General features: G+C 44.0%; 1 protein-coding gene across 4 annotated transcripts in view; it reads right to left on the bottom strand.

Moving 5' to 3' along the window:
• The window catches only part of LOC110513996 (exportin-1), a 70,955-nt gene that overhangs the window by 35,559 nt on the left and 13,971 nt on the right, over positions 1–21,425 (bottom strand). For 3 of the 4 annotated variants that reach the window (XM_036959638.1, XM_036959640.1, XM_036959639.1), the window contains exons 5-8: positions 7,492–7,553; positions 7,331–7,375; positions 4,292–4,473; positions 1,721–1,769 (exon numbers count right to left, since the gene is read on the bottom strand). In XM_036959638.1, coding sequence (XP_036815533.1) covers positions 1,721–1,769; positions 4,292–4,473; positions 7,331–7,375; positions 7,492–7,553 — 338 coding nt within the window. Of the gene's footprint in view, positions 1–548; positions 588–1,720; positions 1,770–4,291; positions 4,474–7,330; positions 7,376–7,491; positions 7,554–21,425 lie in introns of those variants that run through there. The other variant, XM_036959641.1, reaches the window with a different exon arrangement.

Raw genomic sequence — 21,425 nt, 5'->3', positions numbered from 1 at the left:
ACGGCTAAGTGCTGTTCTTATCCACGGCTAAGTGCTGTTCTTATCCACGGCTAAGGGCTGTTCTTATCCACGGCTAAGGGCTGTTCTTATCCACGGCTAAGTGCTGTTCTTATCCACGGCTAAGGGCTGTTCTTATCCACGGCTAAGTGCTGTTCTTATCCACGGCTAAGGGCTGTTCTAATCCACGGCTAAGTGCTGTTCTTATCCACAGCTAAGTGCTGTTCTTATCCACGGCTAAGTGCTGTTCTTATCCACGGCTAAGTGCTGTTCTTATCCACGGCTAAGGGCTGTTCTTATGCACGACACAACGTGGAGTGCCTGCATACAGCCTTTATCCGTGATATAGTGGCCATATGCCACACCCCCCAGAGGTGCTTTATTGCTATTATAAACTGGTTACCAATGTAATTACAGCAGTAAAAATAAATGTTTTGTGATACCCGTGGTAATACGGTCTGATATACCACGGCTTTCAGACAAAAAACATTCAGGGCTCAAACCACCCAGTTTAGAATATATTCTGAGGTAAAGGAAGAGGCTTCACGTACCATGACAAACTGGCAGAGCTGGAATATCTATAATAAACTGGTCTGGGGTAAAGGAAGAGGCTTCACCTACCATGACAAACTGGCAGAGCTGGAATATCTATAATAAACTGGTCTGAGGTAAAGGAAGAGGCTTCACGTACCATGACGAACTGGCAGAGCTGGAATATCTATAATAAACTGGTCTGAGGTAAAGGAAGAGGCTTCACCTACCATGACAAACTGGCAGAGCTGGAATATCTATAATAAACTGGTCTGAGGTAAAGGAAGAGGCTTCACGTACCATGACGAGCAGGAATATCTATAATAAACTGGTCTGAGGTAAAGGAAGAGGCTTCACGTACCATGACAAACTGGCAGAGCTGGAATATCTATAATAAACTGGTCTGAGGTAAAGGAAGAGGCTTCACCTACCATGACGAGCAGGAATATCTATAATAAACTGGTCTGAGGTAAAGGAAGAGGCTTCACGTACCATGACAAACTGGCAGAGCTGGAATATCTATAATAAACTGGTCTGAGGTAAAGGAAGAGGCTTCACCTACCATGACAAACTGGCAGAGCTGGAATATCTATACTAAACTGGTCTGAGGTAAAGGAAGAGGCTTCACCTACCATGACAAACTGGCAGAGCTGGAATATCTATACTAAACTGGTCTGAGGTAAAGGAAGAGGCTTCACGTACCATGACAAACTGGCAGAGCTGGAATATCTATAATAAACTGGTCTGAGGTAAAGGAAGAGGCTTCACGTACCATGACAAACTGGCAGAGCTGGAATATCTATACTAAACTGGTCTGAGGTAAAGGAAGAGGCTTCACGTACCATGACAAACTGGCAGAGCTGGAATATCTATAATAAACTGGTCTGGGGTAAAGGAAGAGGCTTCACGTACCATGACAAACTGGCAGAGCTGGAATATCTATAATAAACTGGTCTGAGGTAAAGGAAGAGGCTTCACGTACCATGACAAACTGGCAGAGCAGGAATATCTATACTAAACTGGTCTGAGGTAAAGGAAGAGGCTTCACGTACCATGACAAACTGGCAGAGCTGGAATATCTATACTAAACTGGTCTGAGGTAAAGGAAGAGGCTTCACCTACCATGACAAACTGGCAGAGCTGGAATATCTATAATAAACTGGTCTGAGGTAAAGGAAGAGGCTTCACGTACCATGACAAACTGGCAGAGCTGGAATATCTGGGAGAATTCATTGCACATGCTGAAAGAGAGGCATAGTGAGTGTTACGACAGAGTCGGGATTTGACTTCCATTACTTCCATTTGCAATTCCATCTGTCTTCCAGGGTCATAGGAGGACAGCATAGCTCATACCAGACAAGGACAACTCCTGGTTCTGTGGTGCAGACATTCTGGCCTATTGATTGTGGTGAGAGTTTAAATCAGTCTCTGAGATATGTAGGGCATCACTGTCTGAGGTGCAGACCAGGGGCGCGTTCCAGGGGGTCTTTACTGCAGTCACGCTGCACTGCTGATCAGATCTCAAGATCCACATTGATATGAAAACACTACCAGGAAGCAGTCACACTGCACATATCAGAAGACCACAATGTTTGAAGTTCTAGTCTTTTCTCAGCTATACGAACATATTTTGGTAGAGCAGGGTACTAACAGCTGTTGGTAGAGCCTGGTACTAACAGCTGTCGGTAGAGCCTGGTACTAACAGCTGTTGGTAGAGCAGGGTACTAACAGCTGTCGGTAGAGCCTGGTACTAACAGCTGTTGGTAGAGCAGGGTACTAACAGCTGTTGGTAGAGCAGGGTACTAACAGCTGTTGGTAGAGCAGGGTACTAACAGCTGTTGGTAGAGCCTGGTACTAACAGCTGTTGGTAGAGCAGGGTACGAACAGCTGTTGGTAGAGCAGGGTACTAACAGCTGTTGGTAGAGCAGGGTACGAACAGCTGTTGGTAGAGCAGGGTACTAACAGCTGTTGGTAGAGCCTGGTACTAACAGCTGTTGGTAGAGCCTGGTACTAACAGCTGTAGGTAGAGCCTGGTACTAACAGCTGTAGGTAGAGCCTGGTATAAACAGCTGTTGGTAGAGCAGGGTACTAACAGCTGTTGGTAGAGCAGGGTACTAACAGCTGTTGGTAGAGCAGGGTACTAACAGCTGTTGGTAGAGCAGGGTACTAACAGCTGTTGGTAGAGCAGGGTACTAACAGCTGTTGGTAGAGCAGGGTACTAACAGCTGTTGGTAGAGCAGGGTACTAACAGCTGTTGGTAAAGCAGGGTACTAACAGCTGTTGGTAGAGCAGGGTACTAACAGCTGTTGGTAGAGCCTGGTACTAACAGCTGTTGGTAGAGCCTGGTAATAACAGCTGTTGGAAGAGCCTGGTACTAACAGCTGTCAGTAGAGCCTGGTACTAACAGCTGTTGGTAGAGCAGGGTACTAACAGCTGTTGGTAGAGCCTGGTACTAACAGCTGTTGGTAAAGCAGGGTACTAACAGCTGTTGGTAAAGCAGGGTACTAACAGCTGTTGGTAGAGCAGGGTACTAACAGCTGTTGGTAAAAGCAGGGTACTAACAGCTGTTGGTAAAGCAGGGTACTAACAGCTGTTGGTAGAGCAGGGTACTAACAGCTGTTGGTAAAAGCAGGGTAATAACAGCTGTTGGTAAAAGCAGGGTACTAACAGCTGTTGGTAAAGCAGGGTACTAACAGCTGTTGGTAGAGCAGGGTACTAACAGCTGTTGGTAAAAGCAGGGTACTAACAGCTGTTGGTAAAAGCAGGGTACTAACAGCTGTTGGTAAAAGCAGGGTACTAACAGCTGTTGGTAAAGCAGGGTACTAACAGCTGTTGGTAGAGCAGGGTACTAACAGCTGTTGGTAAAGCAGGGTACTAACAGCAGTTGGTAGAGCAGGGTACTAACAGCTGTTGGTAGAGCCTGGTACTAACAGCTGTTGGTAGAGCAGGGTACTAACAGCTGTTGGTAGAGCAGGGTACTAACAGCTGTTGGTAGAGCAGGGTACTAACAGCTGTTGGTAGAGCAGGGTACTAACAGCTGTTGGTAGAGCAGGGTACTAACAGCTGTTGGTAGAGCAGGGTACTAACAGCTGTTGGTAGAGCAGGGTACTAACAGCTGTTGGTAGAGCCTGGTACTAACAGCTGTTGGTAGAGCAGGGTACTAACAGCTGTTGGTAGAGCAGGGTACTAACAGCTGTTGGTAGAGCAGGGTACTAACAGCTGTTGGTAGAGCAGGGTACTAACAGCTGTTGGTAGAGCCTGGTACTAACAGCTGTTGGTAAAGCAGGGTACTAACAGCTGTTGGTAAAGCAGGGTACTAACAGCTGTTGGTAGAGCAGGGTACTAACAGCTGTTGGTAAAAGCAGGGTACTAACAGCTGTTGGTAAAGCAAGGTACTAACAGCTGTTGGTAGAGCAGGGTACTAACAGCTGTTGGTAAAAGCAGGGTACTAACAGCTGTTGGTAAAAGCAGGGTACTAACAGCTGTTGGTAGAGCCTGGTACTAACAGCTGTTGGTAGAGCAGGGTACTAACAGCTGTTGGTAGAGCAGGGTACTAACAGCTTTGAGGTGCTTTCCGCATATAAGGAAAATGTATACACACATGACTAAGTGGCTTTGGATCAATGCGTCTGCTAAATGATGTCTATATATATATATATATATATTATTTTTTACATTTCTAATATTATATATATATATATATATAATATTAGAAATGTAAAAAATGTGTTATGTTAAGATATACAGTATATGAATATATTACCTGTCTTTGAGATGCTTGGCCTTGACCTGGGTCATCTGTCCACTAGAGAAGTCAAACACCTCCTCACTGAGCAGCTTGAGGATGATCATGTTGTTCTGACAGAGGCTCTCGCTGGTGCGGCTGGCTCCCACGATGTCACTGATGAACGTGGGCCAGTGCTTGGGCCACTCCTGCTTCAGGATCTGGAGGGAAAGGAGGAGAGGTTTACACACACATTAATATAAACAATCAGTCATACATGCAAACACCCACTTGCGGATGCATGCCAACACACACACACAATACAGACATACTGTAGGTACGTACACGCACACACACACACACACACACACACACACACACACACACAATACAGACATACTGTAGGTACACACACACACACAGTACAGACATACTGTAGGTACACACACACACACAATACAGACATACTGTAGGTACACACACACACACACACACAATACAGACATACTGTAGGTACACACACATACAATAGACATTCTGTAGGTACACACACACACACACACAAATACAGACACTGTAGGTACACACACACACAATACAGACATACTGTAGGTACACACACACACACACACACACACACATATACAATACAGACATACTGTAGGTACACACACACACACACACACACACAATACAGACATACTGTAGGTACACACACACACACACACACACATGGATTTAGTACTGTAGATATGTAGTAGTGGTGGAGTAGGGGCCTGAGGGCACACAGTGTGTTGTGAAATCTGTGAATGTATTGTAATGTTTTTAAAATGGTATAAACTGCCTTAATTTACCTGGACCCCAGGAAGAGGATCCATAATAAATACAAACCCCTTTCTGAAGGCTCTGTACGCTAGCTTGCTGTGCTAAAGCCTATAGCCATTATTAGCTTGCTGTGCTAAAGCCTATAGCCATTATTAGCTTGCTATGCTAAAGCCTATAGCCATCATTAGTTCTGGGAGCTAATGCTGTTCTCAGGGAAGGTTACTCATTTCTTAAGTGTGTGATTCACCAAACTACCACCCTTACACACTCCCTCACACACACTCCCTCACACACACCCCCTCACACACACCCCCTCACACACACCCCCTCACACACACACACACTCCCTCACACACACTCCCTCACACACACATACACACACTCCCCCCCACACACACACTCCCTTACACACACCCTCACACACACTCCCTCACACACACTCCCTCACACACACTCCCTCACACACACACACACTCCCCCACACACACACACTCCCCCACACACACACTCCCTCACACACACACACACACACACTCCCTCACACACACTCCCTCACACACACACACACACACACTCCCTCACACACACACACACACACACTCCCTCCCTCCCTCCCTCACACACTCCCCCTCACACACACTCCCACACACACACACAATCCCTCACACACACACACACACACACACACTCCCTCACACACACTCCCACACACACACTCCCACACACACACTCCCTCACACACTCCCTCACACACTCCCTCACACACTCCCTCACACACTCCCTCACACACTCCCTCACACACTCCCTCTCACACTCCCTCTCACACTCCCTCTCACACACACACACACACACACACACACACACACACACACTCCCTCACACACACACACACACTCCCTCCCTCACACCCTCACACACACACACTCCCTCACACACACACACACTCCCTCACACACACACTCCCTCACACACACACTCCCTCACACACACACTCCCTCCCTCACACACACACTCCCTCCCTCACACACACACTCCCTCCCTCACACACACACCCCCTCCCTCACACACACACACACCCCCTCCCTCACACACACACACACCCCCTCCCTCACACACACACCCCCACACACCCACCCACCTGTCAGAACAGTCAGTAGATGCTGAGACACTCTGACCTGGTTGGTCTCTTCAGCACAAAACAACATCAGCTGACGCAGGCACACTGACTCACACTCAATGAAACAGAGACTCATGCAGCTACAGTCAGCTGTACATACACATGATACACACGTATGAATAAACACACACACACACAGTTACACACACAGATTGGAGGACTCTTGCCCAGATGAAGCTGAGCAGCACACCTGAGTCCTAGTTATAAAGAGAGCATCCTAGTTCATTCACAGACAGGAGAACAGCAATGTTAGTAGGTACACACACACTCACTCGCTCACTGTCTCACTCACTCACTGTCTCACTCACTCACTGTCTCACTCACTGTCTCACTCACTGTCTCACTCACTCACTCACTCACTGTCTCACTCACTCACTGCCTCACTCACTCACTGCCTCACTCACTCACTGCCTCACTCACTGTCTCCCTCACTGTCTCACTGTCTCACTCACTCACTGTCTCACTTACTCACTGTCTCACTGTCTCACTTACTCACTGTCTCACTTACTCACCGTCTCACTCACTGTCTCACTCACTCACTGTCTCACTCCCTCACTGTCTCACTCACTCACTCACTCACTGTCTCACTCACTCACTGTCTCACTCACTCACTCACTGTCTGTCTCACTCACTCACTGTCTCACTCACTCACTGTCTCACTCACTCACTGTCTCACTCACTGTCTCACTCACTCACTCACTGTCTCACTCACTCACTGTCTCACTCACTCACTGTCTCACTCACTGTCTCACTTACTCACTGTCTCACTCACTGTCTCACTCCCTCACTGTCTCACTGTCTCACTCACTCACTGTCTCACTCACTCACTGTCTCACTCACTCACTGTCTCACTTACTGTCTCACTCACTGTCTCACTTACTCACTCACTCACTGTCTCACTCACTGTCTCACTTACTCACTGTCTCACTCACTGTCTCACTCACTCACTGTCTCACTCACTGTCTCACTCACTGTCTCACTCACTGTCTCACTCACTGTCTCACTGTCTCACTCACTCACTGTCTCACTCACTGTCTCACTCCCTCACTGTCTCACTTACTGTCTCACTCCCTTACCTGAACAAGGATCATGTTCAGCTTTCCAATGTACACTTTCTCTTTCTGAAAAGATAAATGAGAGCGGTGTCAACATGCTGTTATCATCCCGGTAACAATTACCAGCTCCATCTGACCGGGGAGTTTATCCTCATATTAACATGACATGTCTCAGCCCTCACCTCCACCATTGTAGCGTCCGACGACGTCTTGATAATTAGTCCAACAACATACTTTTTAATACCTGCAGAGACAAGCAGAAACAACAGGATCAGATCAGAGACCAGCAGAAACAACAGGATCAGATCAGAGACAAGCAGAAACAACAGGATCAGATCAGAGACCAGCAGAAACAACAGGATCAGATCAGAGACCAGCAGAAACAACAGGATCAGATCAGAGACCAGCAGAAACAACAGGATCAGATCAGAGACCAGCAGAAACAACAGGATCAGAGACCAGCAGAAACAACAGGATCAGATCAGAGACCAGCAGAAACAACAGGATCAGAGACCAGCAGAAACAACAGGATCAGATCAGAGACCAGCAGAAACAACAGGATCAGATCAGAGACCAGCAGAAACAACAGGATCCGATCAGAGACCAGCAGAAACAACAGGATCAGATCAGAGACCAGCAGAAACAACAGGATCAGATCAGAGACCAGCAGAAACAACGGGATCAGATCAGAGACCAGCAGAAACAACAGGATCAGATCAGAGACCAGCAGAAACAACAGGATCAGATCAGAGACCAGCAGAAACAACAGGATCAGATCAGAGACCAGTAGAAACAACAGGATCAGATCAGAGACCAGCAGAAACAACAGGATCAGAGACCAGCAGAAACAACAGGATCAGAGACCAGCAGAAACAACAGGATCAGAGACCAGCAGAAACAACAGGATCAGATCAGAGACCAGCAGAAACAACAGGATCAGATCAGAGACCAGCAGAAACAACAGGATCCAATCAGAGACCAGCAGAAACAACAGGATCAGATCAGAGACCAGCAGAAACAACAGGATCAGATCAGAGACCAGCAGAAACAACGGGATCAGATCAGAGACCAGCAGAAACAACAGGATCAGATCAGAGACCAGCAGAAACAACAGGATCAGATCAGAGACCAGCAGAAACAACAGGATCAAATCAGAGACCAGCAGAAACAACAGGATCAGATCAGAGACCAGCAGAAACAACAGGATCAGATCAGAGACCAGTAGAAACAACAGGATCAGATCAGAGAACAGCAGAAACAACAGGATCAGATCAGAGACCAGCAGAAACAACAGGATCAGATCAGTCAGCCTCCACCAGAGCGTACAGGGCACAGGTTTGTACACAACACTTCCTTACAGAGCAGGTAACAACATAATCAGTGGCCCAGAACACAGTGCTGCTTCACAAGGTATGAATCTAGAATCTACTGAACCAACAGCTGGGCATTGGCTGATCCACATATCTGCTTTAGTGGAACCTAGTGAGCAAGCAGAGCATTGATAGGCGTCTTCTGCTTGCTGTCATGCATACAGTTACTGTGTAATGTAGCTAGCTGCTGAACTGAACTGACACTGGCTGCTTTTAAACAAGCTGCACACAGACCACCTACTAGTCTGTACAGCGGCATCATTATTAACCCTTATTTGACCAGCTACGTTGATGAGAACACATTGTCTTTTACAGAAACGACCTGGAGAAGAGTTACAGGGGAGAGGGGATGAACAAGCCAATTGGAAGCTGGGGATGATTAGGTGGCTATGATGGTATGAGGACCGGATTGGTTATGGGGGGGGGGGGGGGGGGGGGGGGTCATTAGTCCAAACCGTTGTAAAACTGAAAACATTTTGCAGCGAAAATTAGACTTTCTATTGGACATCTCCAAGGTTCTGTTTGGTTCCAAGTCCCTCCCCAGTTCTGTTTGGTTCCAAGTCCCTCCCCAGTTCTGTTTGGTTCCAAGTCCCTTCCCAGTTCTGTTTGGTTCCAAGTCCCTTCCCAGTTCTGTTTGGTTCCAAGTCCCTCCCCGGTTCTGTTTGGTTCCAAGTCCCTCCCAAGTTCTGTTTGGTTCCAAGTCCCTTCCCAGTTCTGTTTGGTTCCAAGTCCCTTCCCAGTTCTGTTTGGTTCCAAGTCCCTCCCCGGTTCTGTTTGGTTCCAAGTCTCTCCCCGGTTTTGTTTGGTTCCAAGTCTCTCCCCGGTTTTGTTTGGTTCAAAGTCCCTCCCCGGTTCTGTTTGGTTCCAAGTCTCTCCCCGGTTTTGTTTGGTTCCAAGTCCCTCCCCAGTTCTGTTTGGTTCCAAGCACCCTAACTCTTACCATAGTGCCATGACAGTAACTGAGTAGAAATACAGAAGGGTGGAGAAATTCAACAACAGATGTGTCCAGGTCGTCTTTATAGCAGTCAAGCTTAATCAGATCTCACAACACCAGAGGGGTATCCTACGAAGCCAGCTACATCTACTCTGGGTTTTCTAAAGCTAACCAGCTTCAGGTAGCTTTACATAACTTCACAGCAGTTAGGAAAGCTAAGGCTAGCTTTTTCAAATATATTTTTTTATCCTGTAGCACAAACTCAAAAAAGTTCTGGGACACTGTAAAGTCCATGGAGAATAAGAGCAGCTCCTCCCAGCTGCCCACTGTACTGACGCTAGGTAACACCATCACCACCGATAAATCCATGATAATTGAGAATTTCAATAAGCATTTCTCTACGGCTGGCCATGCATTCCACCTGGCTACCCCTACCCTGGTCAACTGCCCTGCACCCCCCACGGCAACTCGCCCAAGCCTCCACCATTTCTCCTTCACCCAAATCCAGATAGCTGATGTTCTGAAAGAGCGGCAAAATCTGGACCCTACAAATCAGCCGGGCTAGACAATCTGGACCCTCTCTTTTTAAAATTATCTCCCGAAATTGTTGCAACCCCTATTACTAGCCTGTTCAACCTCTCAGCATCGTCTGAGATCCTCAAAGATTGGAAAGCTGCCGTGGTCATCCCCCTCTTCAAAGGGGGAGACACTCTAGACAAACAGATCACCGACCATTTCAATCCCACCGTATCTTCTCCGCTATGCAATCTGGCTTCCGAGCTGGTCATGGGTGCACCTCAGCCACGCTCAAGGTCCTAAATAATATCATAACTGCCATCGATAAGAGACAATACTGTGCAGCCGTATTCATCGACCTGGCCAAGGCTTTCGACTCTGTCAATCACCACATTCTCATCGGCAGACTCAACAGCCTTGGTTTCTCAAATGACTTCCTCACCTGGTTCACCAACTACTTCTCAGATAGAGTTCAGTGTGTCAAATTGGAGGGCCTGTTGTCCAGACCTCTGGCAGTCTCTATGGGGGTGCCACAGGGTTCAATTCTCGGGCCGACTATCTTCTCTGTATACATCAATGATGTCGTTCTTGCTGCTGGTGATTCTCTGATCCACCTCTACAGCCTACAATGACATTCTAGATGATAAACATTACAGGGCCACACCAGTAGATTAGAACTGTTTTCCTGATAAACATTACAGGGCCACACCAGTAGATTAGAACTGTTTCCCTGATAAACATTACAGGGCCACACCAGTAGATTAGAACTGTTTCCCTGATAAACATTACAGGGCCACACCAGTAGATTAGAACTGTTTCCCTGATAAACATTACAGGGCCACACCAGTAGATTAGAACTGTTTCCCTGATAAACATTACAGGGCCACACCAGTAGATTAGACCTGTTTCCCTGATAAACATTACAGGGCCACCCCAGTAGATTAGACCTGTTTCCCTGATAACATTACAGGGCCACCCCAGTAGATTAGACCTGTTTCCCTGATAAACATTACAGGGCCACCCCAGTAGATTAGACCTGTTTCCTGATAACATTACAGGGCCACCCCAGTAGATTAGACCTGTTTCCCTGATAAACATTACAGGGCCACCCCAGTAGATTAGACCTGTTTCCTGATAACATTACAGGGCCACACCAGTAGATTAGACCTGTTTCCCTGATAACATTACAGGGCCACCCCAGTAGATTAGACCTGTTTTCCTGATAAACATTACAGGGCCACCCCAGTAGATTAGACCTGTTTCCCTGATAAACATTACAGGGCCACACCAGTAGGTGGTAGCTGAGAACACCAGTCAGCAGGAGGAGAAAGTTGCAGAAGTTGTAGAGAAAACACATCATTACACTTTTGTTGTGCGTCGGTTTAACAACAGGACATTAAACAAAATAAACACTGTGCCTTTACAATAAAAGGCACAACATAGCATATGGCTGGAGCTACAGTTCAATAAACTACATTTCCCTATTTGTCAAAACGTACTGTGTACAGCCCACTAACAGTAGTAAGATGCAGGCAGTAGTATGGGCCAAGTCAGTGTCATAAATATATTCAGTAGCACAACTATAGTGAGTAGGGTAATTATAGTAAGTAGGGTAATTATAGTGAGTAGGGTAATTATAGTGAGTAACTATAGTGAGCAGGGTAATTATTGTGAGTAGGGTAATTATAGTGAGTAGGGTAATTATAGTGAGTAACTATAGTGAGTAGGGTAATTATTGTGAGTAGGGTAATTATAGTGAGTAGGGTAACTATAGTGAGTAACTATAGTGAGTAGGGTAATTATAGTGAGTAGGGTAATTATAGTGAGTAGGGTAACTATAGTGAGTAGGGTAACTATAGTGAGTAACAATAGTGAGTAACTATAGAGAGTAGGATAATTATAGTGAGTAGGGTAATTATAGTGAGTAGGGTAATTATAGTGAGTAGGGTAATTATAGTGAGTAGGGTAACTATAGTGAGTAGGGTAATTATAGTGAGTAGGGTAACTATAGTGAGTAGGGTAACTATAGTGAGTAGGGTAACTATAGTGAGTAGGGTAATTATAGTGAGTAGGGTAATTATAGTGAGTAGGGTAATTATAGTGAGTAGGGTAATTATAGTGAGTAGGGTAATTATAGTGAGTAGGGTAATTATAGTGAGTAGGGTAATTATAGTGAGTAGGGTAATTATAGTGAGTAGGGTAACTATAGTGAGTAGGGTAACTATAGTGAGTAGGGTAATTATAGTGAGTAACTATAGTGAGTAGGGTAATTATAGTGAGTAGGGTAATTATAGTGAGTAGGGTAATTATAGTGAGTGGGGTAATTATAGTGAGTAGGGTAACTATAGTGAGTGGGGTAATTATAGTGAGTAGGGTAACTATAGTGAGTAGGGTAACTATAGTGAGTAGGGTAATTATAGTGAGTAACTATAGTGAGTAGGGTAATTATAGTGAGTAGGGTAATTATAGTGAGTAGGGTAATTATAGTGAGTAGGGTAATTATAGTGTAACTATAGTGAGTAGGGTAATTATAGTGAGTAGGGTAATTATAGTGAGTAGGGTAATTATAGTGAGTAGGGTAACTATAGTGAGTAGGGTAACTATAGTGAGTAGGGTAATTATAGTGAGTAGGGTAATTATAGTGTAACTATAGTGAGTAGGGTAATTATAGTGAGTAGGGTAATTATAGTGAGTAGGGTAATTATAGTGAGTAGGGTAATTATAGTGAGTAGGGTAATTATAGTGAGTAGGGTAATTATAGTGAGTAGGGTAATTATAGTGAGTAGGGTAACTATAGTGAGTAGGGTAACTATAGTGAGTAGGGTAATTATAGTGAGTAACTATAGTGAGTAGGGTAATTATAGTGAGTAGGGTAATTATAGTGAGTAGGGTAATTATAGTGAGTGGGGTAATTATAGTGAGTAGGGTAACTATAGTGAGTGGGGTAATTATAGTGAGTAGGGTAACTATAGTGAGTAGGGTAACTATAGTGAGTAGGGTAATTATAGTGAGTAACTATAGTGAGTAGGGTAATTATAGTGAGTAGGGTAATTATAGTGAGTAGGGTAATTATAGTGTAACTATAGTGAGTAGGGTAATTATTGTGAGTAACTATAGTGAGTAGAGTAATTATAGTGAGTAACTATAGTGAGTAGGGTAATTATAGTGAGTAGGGTAATTTTTGTGAGTAACTATAGTGAGTAGGGTAATTATAGTGAGTAGGGTAACTATAGTGAGCAGAGTAATTATAGTGAGTAGGGTAACTATAGTGAGCAGAGTAATTATAGTGGGTAGGGTAACTATAGTGAGTAGGGTAACTATAGTGAGTAGGGTCATTATAGTGAGTAGGGTAACTATAGTGAGCAGAGAATTTATAGTGGGTAGGGTAACTATAGTGAGTAGGGTCATTATAGTGAGTAGGGTAATTACAGAGAGTAAGTATAGTGAGTAGGGTAACTATAGTGAGTAGGGTAATTATAGTGAGTAGGGTAACTATAGTGAGTAGGGTAACTATAGTGAGTAGGGTAATTATAGTGAGTAGGGTAACTATAGTGAGTAGGGTAACTATAGTGAGTAACTATAGTGAGTAACTATAGAGAGTAGGATAATTATAGTGAGTAGGGTAATTATAGTGAGTAGGGTAATTATAGTGAGTAGGGTAATTATAGTGAGTAGGGTAACTATAGTGAGTAGGGTAACTATAGTGAGTAGGGTAATTATAGTGAGTAGGGTAACTATAGTGAGTAGGGTAACTATAGTGAGTAGGGTAACTATAGTGAGTAGGGTAATTATAGTGAGTAGGGTAATTATAGTGAGTAGGGTAATTATAGTGTAACTATAGTGAGTAGGGTAATTATAGTGAGTAGGGTAATTATAGTGAGTAGGGTAATTATAGTGATTAGGGTAATTATAGTGAGTAGGGTAATTATAGTGAGTAGGGTAATTATAGTGAGTAGGGTAATTATAGTGAGTAGGGTAACTATAGTGAGTAGGGTAACTATAGTGAGTAGGGTAATTATAGTGAGTAACTATAGTGAGTAGGGTAATTATAGTGAGTAGGGTAATTATAGTGAGTAGGGTAATTATAGTGAGTGGGGTAATTATAGTGAGTAGGGTAACTATAGTGAGTGGGGTAATTATAGTGAGTAGGGTAACTATAGTGAGTAGGGTAACTATAGTGAGTAGGGTAATTATAGTGAGTAACTATAGTGAGTAGGGTAATTATAGTGAGTAGGGTAATTATAGTGAGTAGGGTAATTATAGTGTAACTATAGTGAGTAGGGTAATTATTGTGAGTAACTATAGTGAGTAGAGTAATTATAGTGAGTAACTATAGTGAGTAGGGTAATTATAGTGAGTAGGGTAATTTTTGTGAGTAACTATAGTGAGTAGGGTAATTATAGTGAGTAGGGTAACTATAGTGAGCAGAGTAATTATAGTGAGTAGGGTAACTATAGTGAGCAGAGTAATTATAGTGGGTAGGGTAACTATAGTGAGTAGGGTAACTATAGTGAGTAGGGTCATTATAGTGAGTAGGGTAACTATAGTGAGCAGAGTAATTATAGTGGGTAGGGTAACTATAGTGAGTAGGGTCATTATAGTGAGTAGGGTAATTACAGAGAGTAAGTATAGTGAGTAGGGTAACTATAGTGAGTAGGGTAATTATAGTGAGTAGGGTAACTATAGTGAGTAGGGTAACTATAGTGAGTAGGGTAATTATAGTGAGTAGGGTAACTATAGTGAGTAGGGTAACTATAGTGAGTAGGGTAACTATAGTGAGTAGGGTAACTATAGTGAGTAGGGTAACTATAGTGAGTAGGGTAACTATAGTGAGTAACTATAGTGAGTAACTATAGTGAGTAGGGTCATTATAGTGAGTAACTATAGTGAGTAACTATAGTGAGTTACTATAGTGAGTAGGGTAACTATAGTGAGCAGAGTAATTATAGTGAGTAGGGTAACTATAGTGAGCAGAGTAATTATAGTGGGTAGGGTAACTATAGTGAGTAGGGTAACTATAGTGAGTAGGGTAACTATAGTGAGCAGAGTAATTATAGTGGGTAGGGTAACTATAGTGAGTAGGGTAACTATAGTGAGTAGGGTCATTATAGTGAGTAACTATAGTGAGCAGGGTAATTATAGTGAGTAATTATAGAGAGTAGGGTAATTACAGAGAGTAAGTATAGTGAGTAGGGTAACTATAGTGAGTAGGGTAATTATAGTGAGTAGGGTAACTATAGTGAGTAGGGTAACTATAGTGAGTAACTATAGTGAGTTACTATAGTGAGTAGGGTAACTATAGTGAGTAGGGTTACTATAGTGAGTAGGGTAACTATAGTGGGTAGGGTAATTATAGTGAGTAGGGTAACTATAGTGAGTAGGGTAACTATAGTGAGCAGGGTAATTATAGTGAGTAATTATAGAGAGTAGGGTAATTACAGAGAGTAAGTATAGTGAGTAGGGTAACTATAGTGAGTAGGGTAACTATAGTGAGTAGGGTAACTATAGTGGGTAGGGTAACTATAGTGAGTAGGGTAATTATAGTGAGTAGGGTAATTATAGTGAGTAGGGTAACTATAGTGAGTAGGGTTACTATAGTGAGTAGGGTAATTATAGTGAACTATAGTGAGTAGGGTAATTATAGTGAGTAGGGTAACTATAGTGAGTAGGGTTACTATAGTGAGTAGGGTAACTATAGTGAACTATAGTGAGTAGGGTAACTATAGTGAGTAGGGTAACTATAGTGAGTAGGGTAACTATAGTGAACTATAGTGAGTAGGGTAATTATAGTGAACTATAGTGAGTAGGGTAACTATAGTGAGTAGGGTAACTATAGTGAGTAGGGTAACTATAGTGAACTATAGTGAGTAGGGTAATTATAGTGAGTAGGGTAATTATAGTGAGTAGGGTAATTATAGTGAGTAGGGTAACTATAGTGAGTAACTATAGTGAGTAGGGTAACTATAGTGAGTAGGGTAACTATAGTGAGTAACTATAGTGAGTAGGGTAACTATAGTGAGTAGGGTAACTATAGTGAGTAGTGTAACTATAGTGAGTAGGGTAACTATAGTGAGTAGGGTAATTATAGTGGGTAGGGTAACTATAGTGAGCAGGGTAATTATAGTGAGTGAGTCCCCTCTCCTAACACACACACACACATTCAATGTGACAGCTGTGGATGAGATCCCCTCTCCTCACACACACACACACACACACACACGACGGCTGTGATCACACACTATCAGGAAGTCTGACGGTCTGTGAGATCAGATTGAAAAGACCTGTTCTTTGACTTGACTCTTGTCGTGTGTGAAAAGGCCATTTCACAGAGACACAGTTGATCCAAAGTAGACCTTCACCTGAAGTGTGCAGGATGAAAAGTAGACCTTCACCTGAAGTGTGCAGGATGAAAAGGAGACCTTCACCTGAAGTGTGCAGGATGAAAAGGAGACCTTCACCTGAAGTGTGCAGGATTTAAAGGAGACCTTCACCTGAAGTGTGCAGGATGAAAAGGAGACCTTCACCTGAAGTGTGCAGGATGAAAAGGAGACCTTCACCTGAAGTGTGCAGGATGAAAATGAGACCTTCAGCTGAAGTGTGCAGGATGAAAAGGAGACCTTCAGCTGAAGTGTGCAGGATGAAAAGGAGACCTTCAGCTGAAGTGTGCAGGATGAAAAGGAGACCGTCTCTTGATCTTGCTTTCAACTCGATGTCATTTTTGCAATTCAATTATCTCCATGTCAACTCCGACAGGTAAAGCAAATACTATCTGGAACGTGTCAGACACCTCCTCAATCTGAACGGGTAGGAAAAGGGTTTACAATAAATAGAACAACCTCCCCTGTGTCATTGAACTCCTGAAAACACCTGTTGGATTCAGATGACAGTTTCTCCAGGTGGGGAACAGAATTCTTGCAGGAGAAAAGCATCTTTGTTTTCCGATGTTTTGCAACACTTCCTCCAGGTTGGGGGGAAGTGCACCGGCCTTCCATTCCTCAGCTGAAAGGTCTTGGTCTTAAAAGGGCAGTGACAGCTCTGATCATGTGTATCACGTCTTTGTCTTTTCCCCGAAGCTCATAGTTGGAGCTGGTTCAGATTGGCTGTTTTGTCCATCATCAGACAGTCCGTCCCTCACGCTCCTCACTTCGTGACTCCAGAAATGATTTGATCTCGGACAGCAAGTCAACCAATCGTTTGCAGTACTTTCCCGCGACTCAACCACCTTACGCAAGCGTGGAGAATCAGGTCGTCGTATGCGGCATCAAACTCAACTAATAAAGATTTAAACAAGCGGTGCTGAAGTCCTTTTGCGCTAATCGAATTAACAATCATAACGGCAAGTGCCTTGACATGAGACGAGTCCACAGCTTTACTAGTTAGTGCTGATGGATCACACAGTGATCGTTGGAAAACTCTGGGAAAATCGGGATCACCACGGCACAGTGCAACGAAGCCCGAATGCAGCCCACGCATTTCTGGTGTCCCGTCTGTAGTGATCGCTACCAGCTTATGAATGGGAATGCTGTTATCATGCACATAACGTCTAAACTCATTGTTTAAACGGGCTGCCCCCAGGTGGTAGGGGGTGGCAACAACACGTCTGCCACGCTGATCCTCAACACTGGGGCCCCTCAGGGGTGTGTACTTAGTCCCCTCCTGTACTCCCGTTTCACCCACGACTGCGTGGCAAAAACACGACACCAACACCATCGTTAAGTTTGCTCAATGTGAGCAAAACAAAAGAGCTGATTGTGGACTACAAGAAAAGGCGGGCCGAACAGGCCACCATTAACATCAACGTGGCTGTAGTGGAGCGGGTCGAGAGTTTCAAGTTCCTCGGTGTCCACATCACCAACAATCTATCATGGTCCAAACACAACAAGACAGTCATGGACAAAATCTTTTGCCCCTCGGGAGACTGAAAAGATTTGGCATGGGTCTCCAGATCCTCAAAAAGTTCTACAGCTGCACCATCGAGAGCATCCTGCCTGACTGGTTGCATCACTGCCTGGTATGGCAACTGCTCGGCCTCCGAGCGCAAGGCGCTACAGAGGGTAGTGCGTATGGCCCAGTACATCATTGGGGCCAAGCTTCGTGCCATCCAGGACCTATATAATAGGCGGTGTCAGAGGAAAGCCCATAAAATTGTCAGAGACTCCAGTCAACAAGACATAGACAGTTTTCTCTGCTACCACAGGGCAAGCGGTACCGGAGTGCCAACAGCTTCTACCCCCAAGCCATAGCTGGCTACATTCTTTCTTTGACAAACATTAGAAATATGAAGGCCATGCATCGTTTTAGTAAATAATACCTTGCTTTTTCATCACAAAAGTATTTAGTGGTGTGGCTGTCAGCCAAATAAAGTTGCACTTCTGTTGTCCTCTGATGAAAAGTTATTTTCTGCCAAATGTGTTGCACTAATGTATTTTCTGTGAAGGAAAACTATAGCTACATATTCCCTGATCACTCTATTGAAGCCAACAAAAAAAAACCCAGCTGACTTTCAATATAAAACACGACCCCTGTCAATACACAGCTTGACTCCTGCTTTCTCCCATTGTGCTATTTACAAACACATGACTGACTCAACTGTTCTGGGGAACTACGATAAACTTCATAATGTAAACTAATGTGACGGGTGAAATGAAGAACCCAACCTGCTTTATCTCCTAACCTATTCCACTGCAGGTATTTACTTAAAAAAAGTACCTGGAAATATTAAAATGTTATTGAAAAACTTCAAAAGAAATACAGTATAGACTGTGTTGAAAAACCATTTGGTGGCTAGTTCCAAATACCCCGGTACACAGTATACCGCCCAAGTCTAATATACACACTACCTAGTGAAGAAAATGATTAAAATGTTGCCGTGACTGGGATTGTACAATAAAGTCAGAGCCGTATTGGTCCCTAAATTGATCAGATCTCCTGTGTAGCTGATGCTAGATCTTCCACCAACATATTGAGCCTTGCTTGGCCTGTCTGTCATGGCTTTCCATCTCCATGTTTTAACTAAGATTAACATGCTGGGACGGATAGAGACTCACACCAGTGGTCGCTGGCGTCGCTAAAAAAGTTACAGCACCAAGTCCCTTTGCAATCCCTCAACTAAACAGCATGTTTTATTCTTCCCTCCTAGCTTTTCCCTTGTGTTCTGCCAGAGACAGAACCCAGCCTTTCTGCAGAACAGGACTCAGCAGAAAAAGCAGAAAATGAACCGGCGTGCTTAGAGGGGAACACGGCCCAACTTGGCAACCGCACGTCGGCCGGGTTAAGGGGGAGAGAGAGAGAGGGCGGGGGGGGGGGGGGTGTCGCTGCCTCCACAATTAAGACGTCTTGAGTTGTCAAGAGCAATATTCCAAAGGACAGCTGATTCTCCCCAGGGGTTCTTCTCCAACTCTTAATGAGAAAGAACATACGTCTTAAGATACAGAGCAATGAAACTAAGACACAGATACAGTGTTCAAATTCACCTACGGTAGTGTCAACACGCATTCTAAAGGCTGATGTCCTGTTCCACCCTGTCCTCAGACACGAGGTGAGGGAATGGATTGGTTGGCGAGCGAGGCTGAGAGGGGCGAAAGGTGATTGATTTACAACAATCTGGCCTTAATGCCCACCTGGTACAGCCAGGAGAGGACTGGCCACCCCTCAGAGCCTGGTTCCTCTCTACCCAGTACAGCCAGGAGAGGACTGGTCACCCCTCAGAGCCTGGTTCCTCTCTACCCAGTACAGTCAGAAGAGGACTGGTCACCCCTCAGAGCCTGGTTCCTCTCTAGGTTTCTTCCTTCTAGGGAGTTTTTCTCTAGATACTGTGCCACTGGGCTCCCGAGTGGCACAGCGGTCTGAGACACTGCATCTCAGTGCTAGAGGCGTCACTATAGACACCCTGGTTCGAATCCAGGCTGTATCACAACCAGCCGTGATTGGAAGTCTCATAGGGCGGCGCACAATTGACCCAGCGTCGTCCGGGTTTGCCCTAGGCCGTCATTGTAAATAAGAATTTGTTCTTAACTTCAATAGGGTAGGGGGCAGCATTCGGAATTTTGGATGAAAAGCGTGCCAAAATTAAACTGCCTGCTACTCAGGCCCATAAGCTAGGATATGCATATAATTAGTAGATTTGGATAGAAAACACTCTAAAGTTTCCAAAACTGTTAAAATAATGTCTGTGAGTATAACAGAACTGATATGGCAGGCGAAAACCAGACGAAAATCCAACCAGGATGTACTATTATTTTGAAATGCTGTTTTTCCATTGAAAGCCTATCCACCATACAAAGACTTAGGACCCAGTTCACAATCTCTATGGCTTCCTCAACATGTGACCAGACTTTAGGCATTGTTTCATGCTTTAACTCTGAAAAATGAGGGAGATACAGCACTTTCAATGAGAGGACAGTGGAAATGTCCAGACATGAACCAAGCACGTGATCGGGAGCGCGCATTTCTTGTTTACCTTTTCCATTGACGAAGCTTTTGTCCGGCTGAAATATCAGTGATTATTTATGACAAAAACAACCTGAAGATTAATTTTAAACATCGTTTGACATGTTTCTACTATCTTTTATTGTACTTTTTTGACTTTTCGTCTTGGTTTTGAGAGCGCGCATTGTGCCTGACAGCGGTTGCATTAAGGAGAAGTTTCTGCATTCGTATGTTTAACACATGTATCTTTTATCAATGTTTATGATGAGTATTTCTGTTATTTGATGTGGCTCTCTGCACTTTCACTGGATGTTTGTTTGAGACATTTCTGAACATAACACACCCATTTTAAATTAGGTTTTTGGACATAAAGATTAACTTTATCGAACAAAACACACATTTATATTATTTATTCAAAACACTCAAGTCCTGTGAGTGCCATCTGATGAAGATCGCTATTTCTGACTTTTATGAGCCCTCTCCTTGGCTGTAAAATGGCTGTATGGTTTTCTATGACTAGGTGCTGACCGAACATAATCATTTGGTGTGCTTTCGCCATAAAGCCTATTTGAAATCGGACACTGTGGCTGGATTTACAAGAAGTTTATCTTGAAAATGGTGTAAAATACTTGTATGTTTGAGGAATTTTAATTATGGGATTTCTGTTGTTTTGAATTTGGAGCCCTGCAATTTCACTGGCTGTTGTCGAGCTTGTACCAGACAGGTTAACTAACTTGCCTAGTTAAATAAAGGTTCAATAAATTAATTCTGCATTGCTTGCTCTTAGGCTGGGTAACTGTCATGCCCTAAATGACAACTGCTGACATAAAAAGGGCTTTCTAAAAATAAATGTGATTTATGCAGGGGT

The sequence above is a fragment of the Oncorhynchus mykiss genome, chromosome 23 (genome assembly GCF_013265735.2).
Source record: "Oncorhynchus mykiss isolate Arlee chromosome 23, USDA_OmykA_1.1, whole genome shotgun sequence".
Lineage (NCBI taxonomy): Eukaryota > Metazoa > Chordata > Actinopteri > Salmoniformes > Salmonidae > Oncorhynchus > Oncorhynchus mykiss.
The sequence above is the reverse complement of the archived record's forward strand: the minus strand, read 5'-3'. Positions and strand labels throughout refer to the sequence as shown.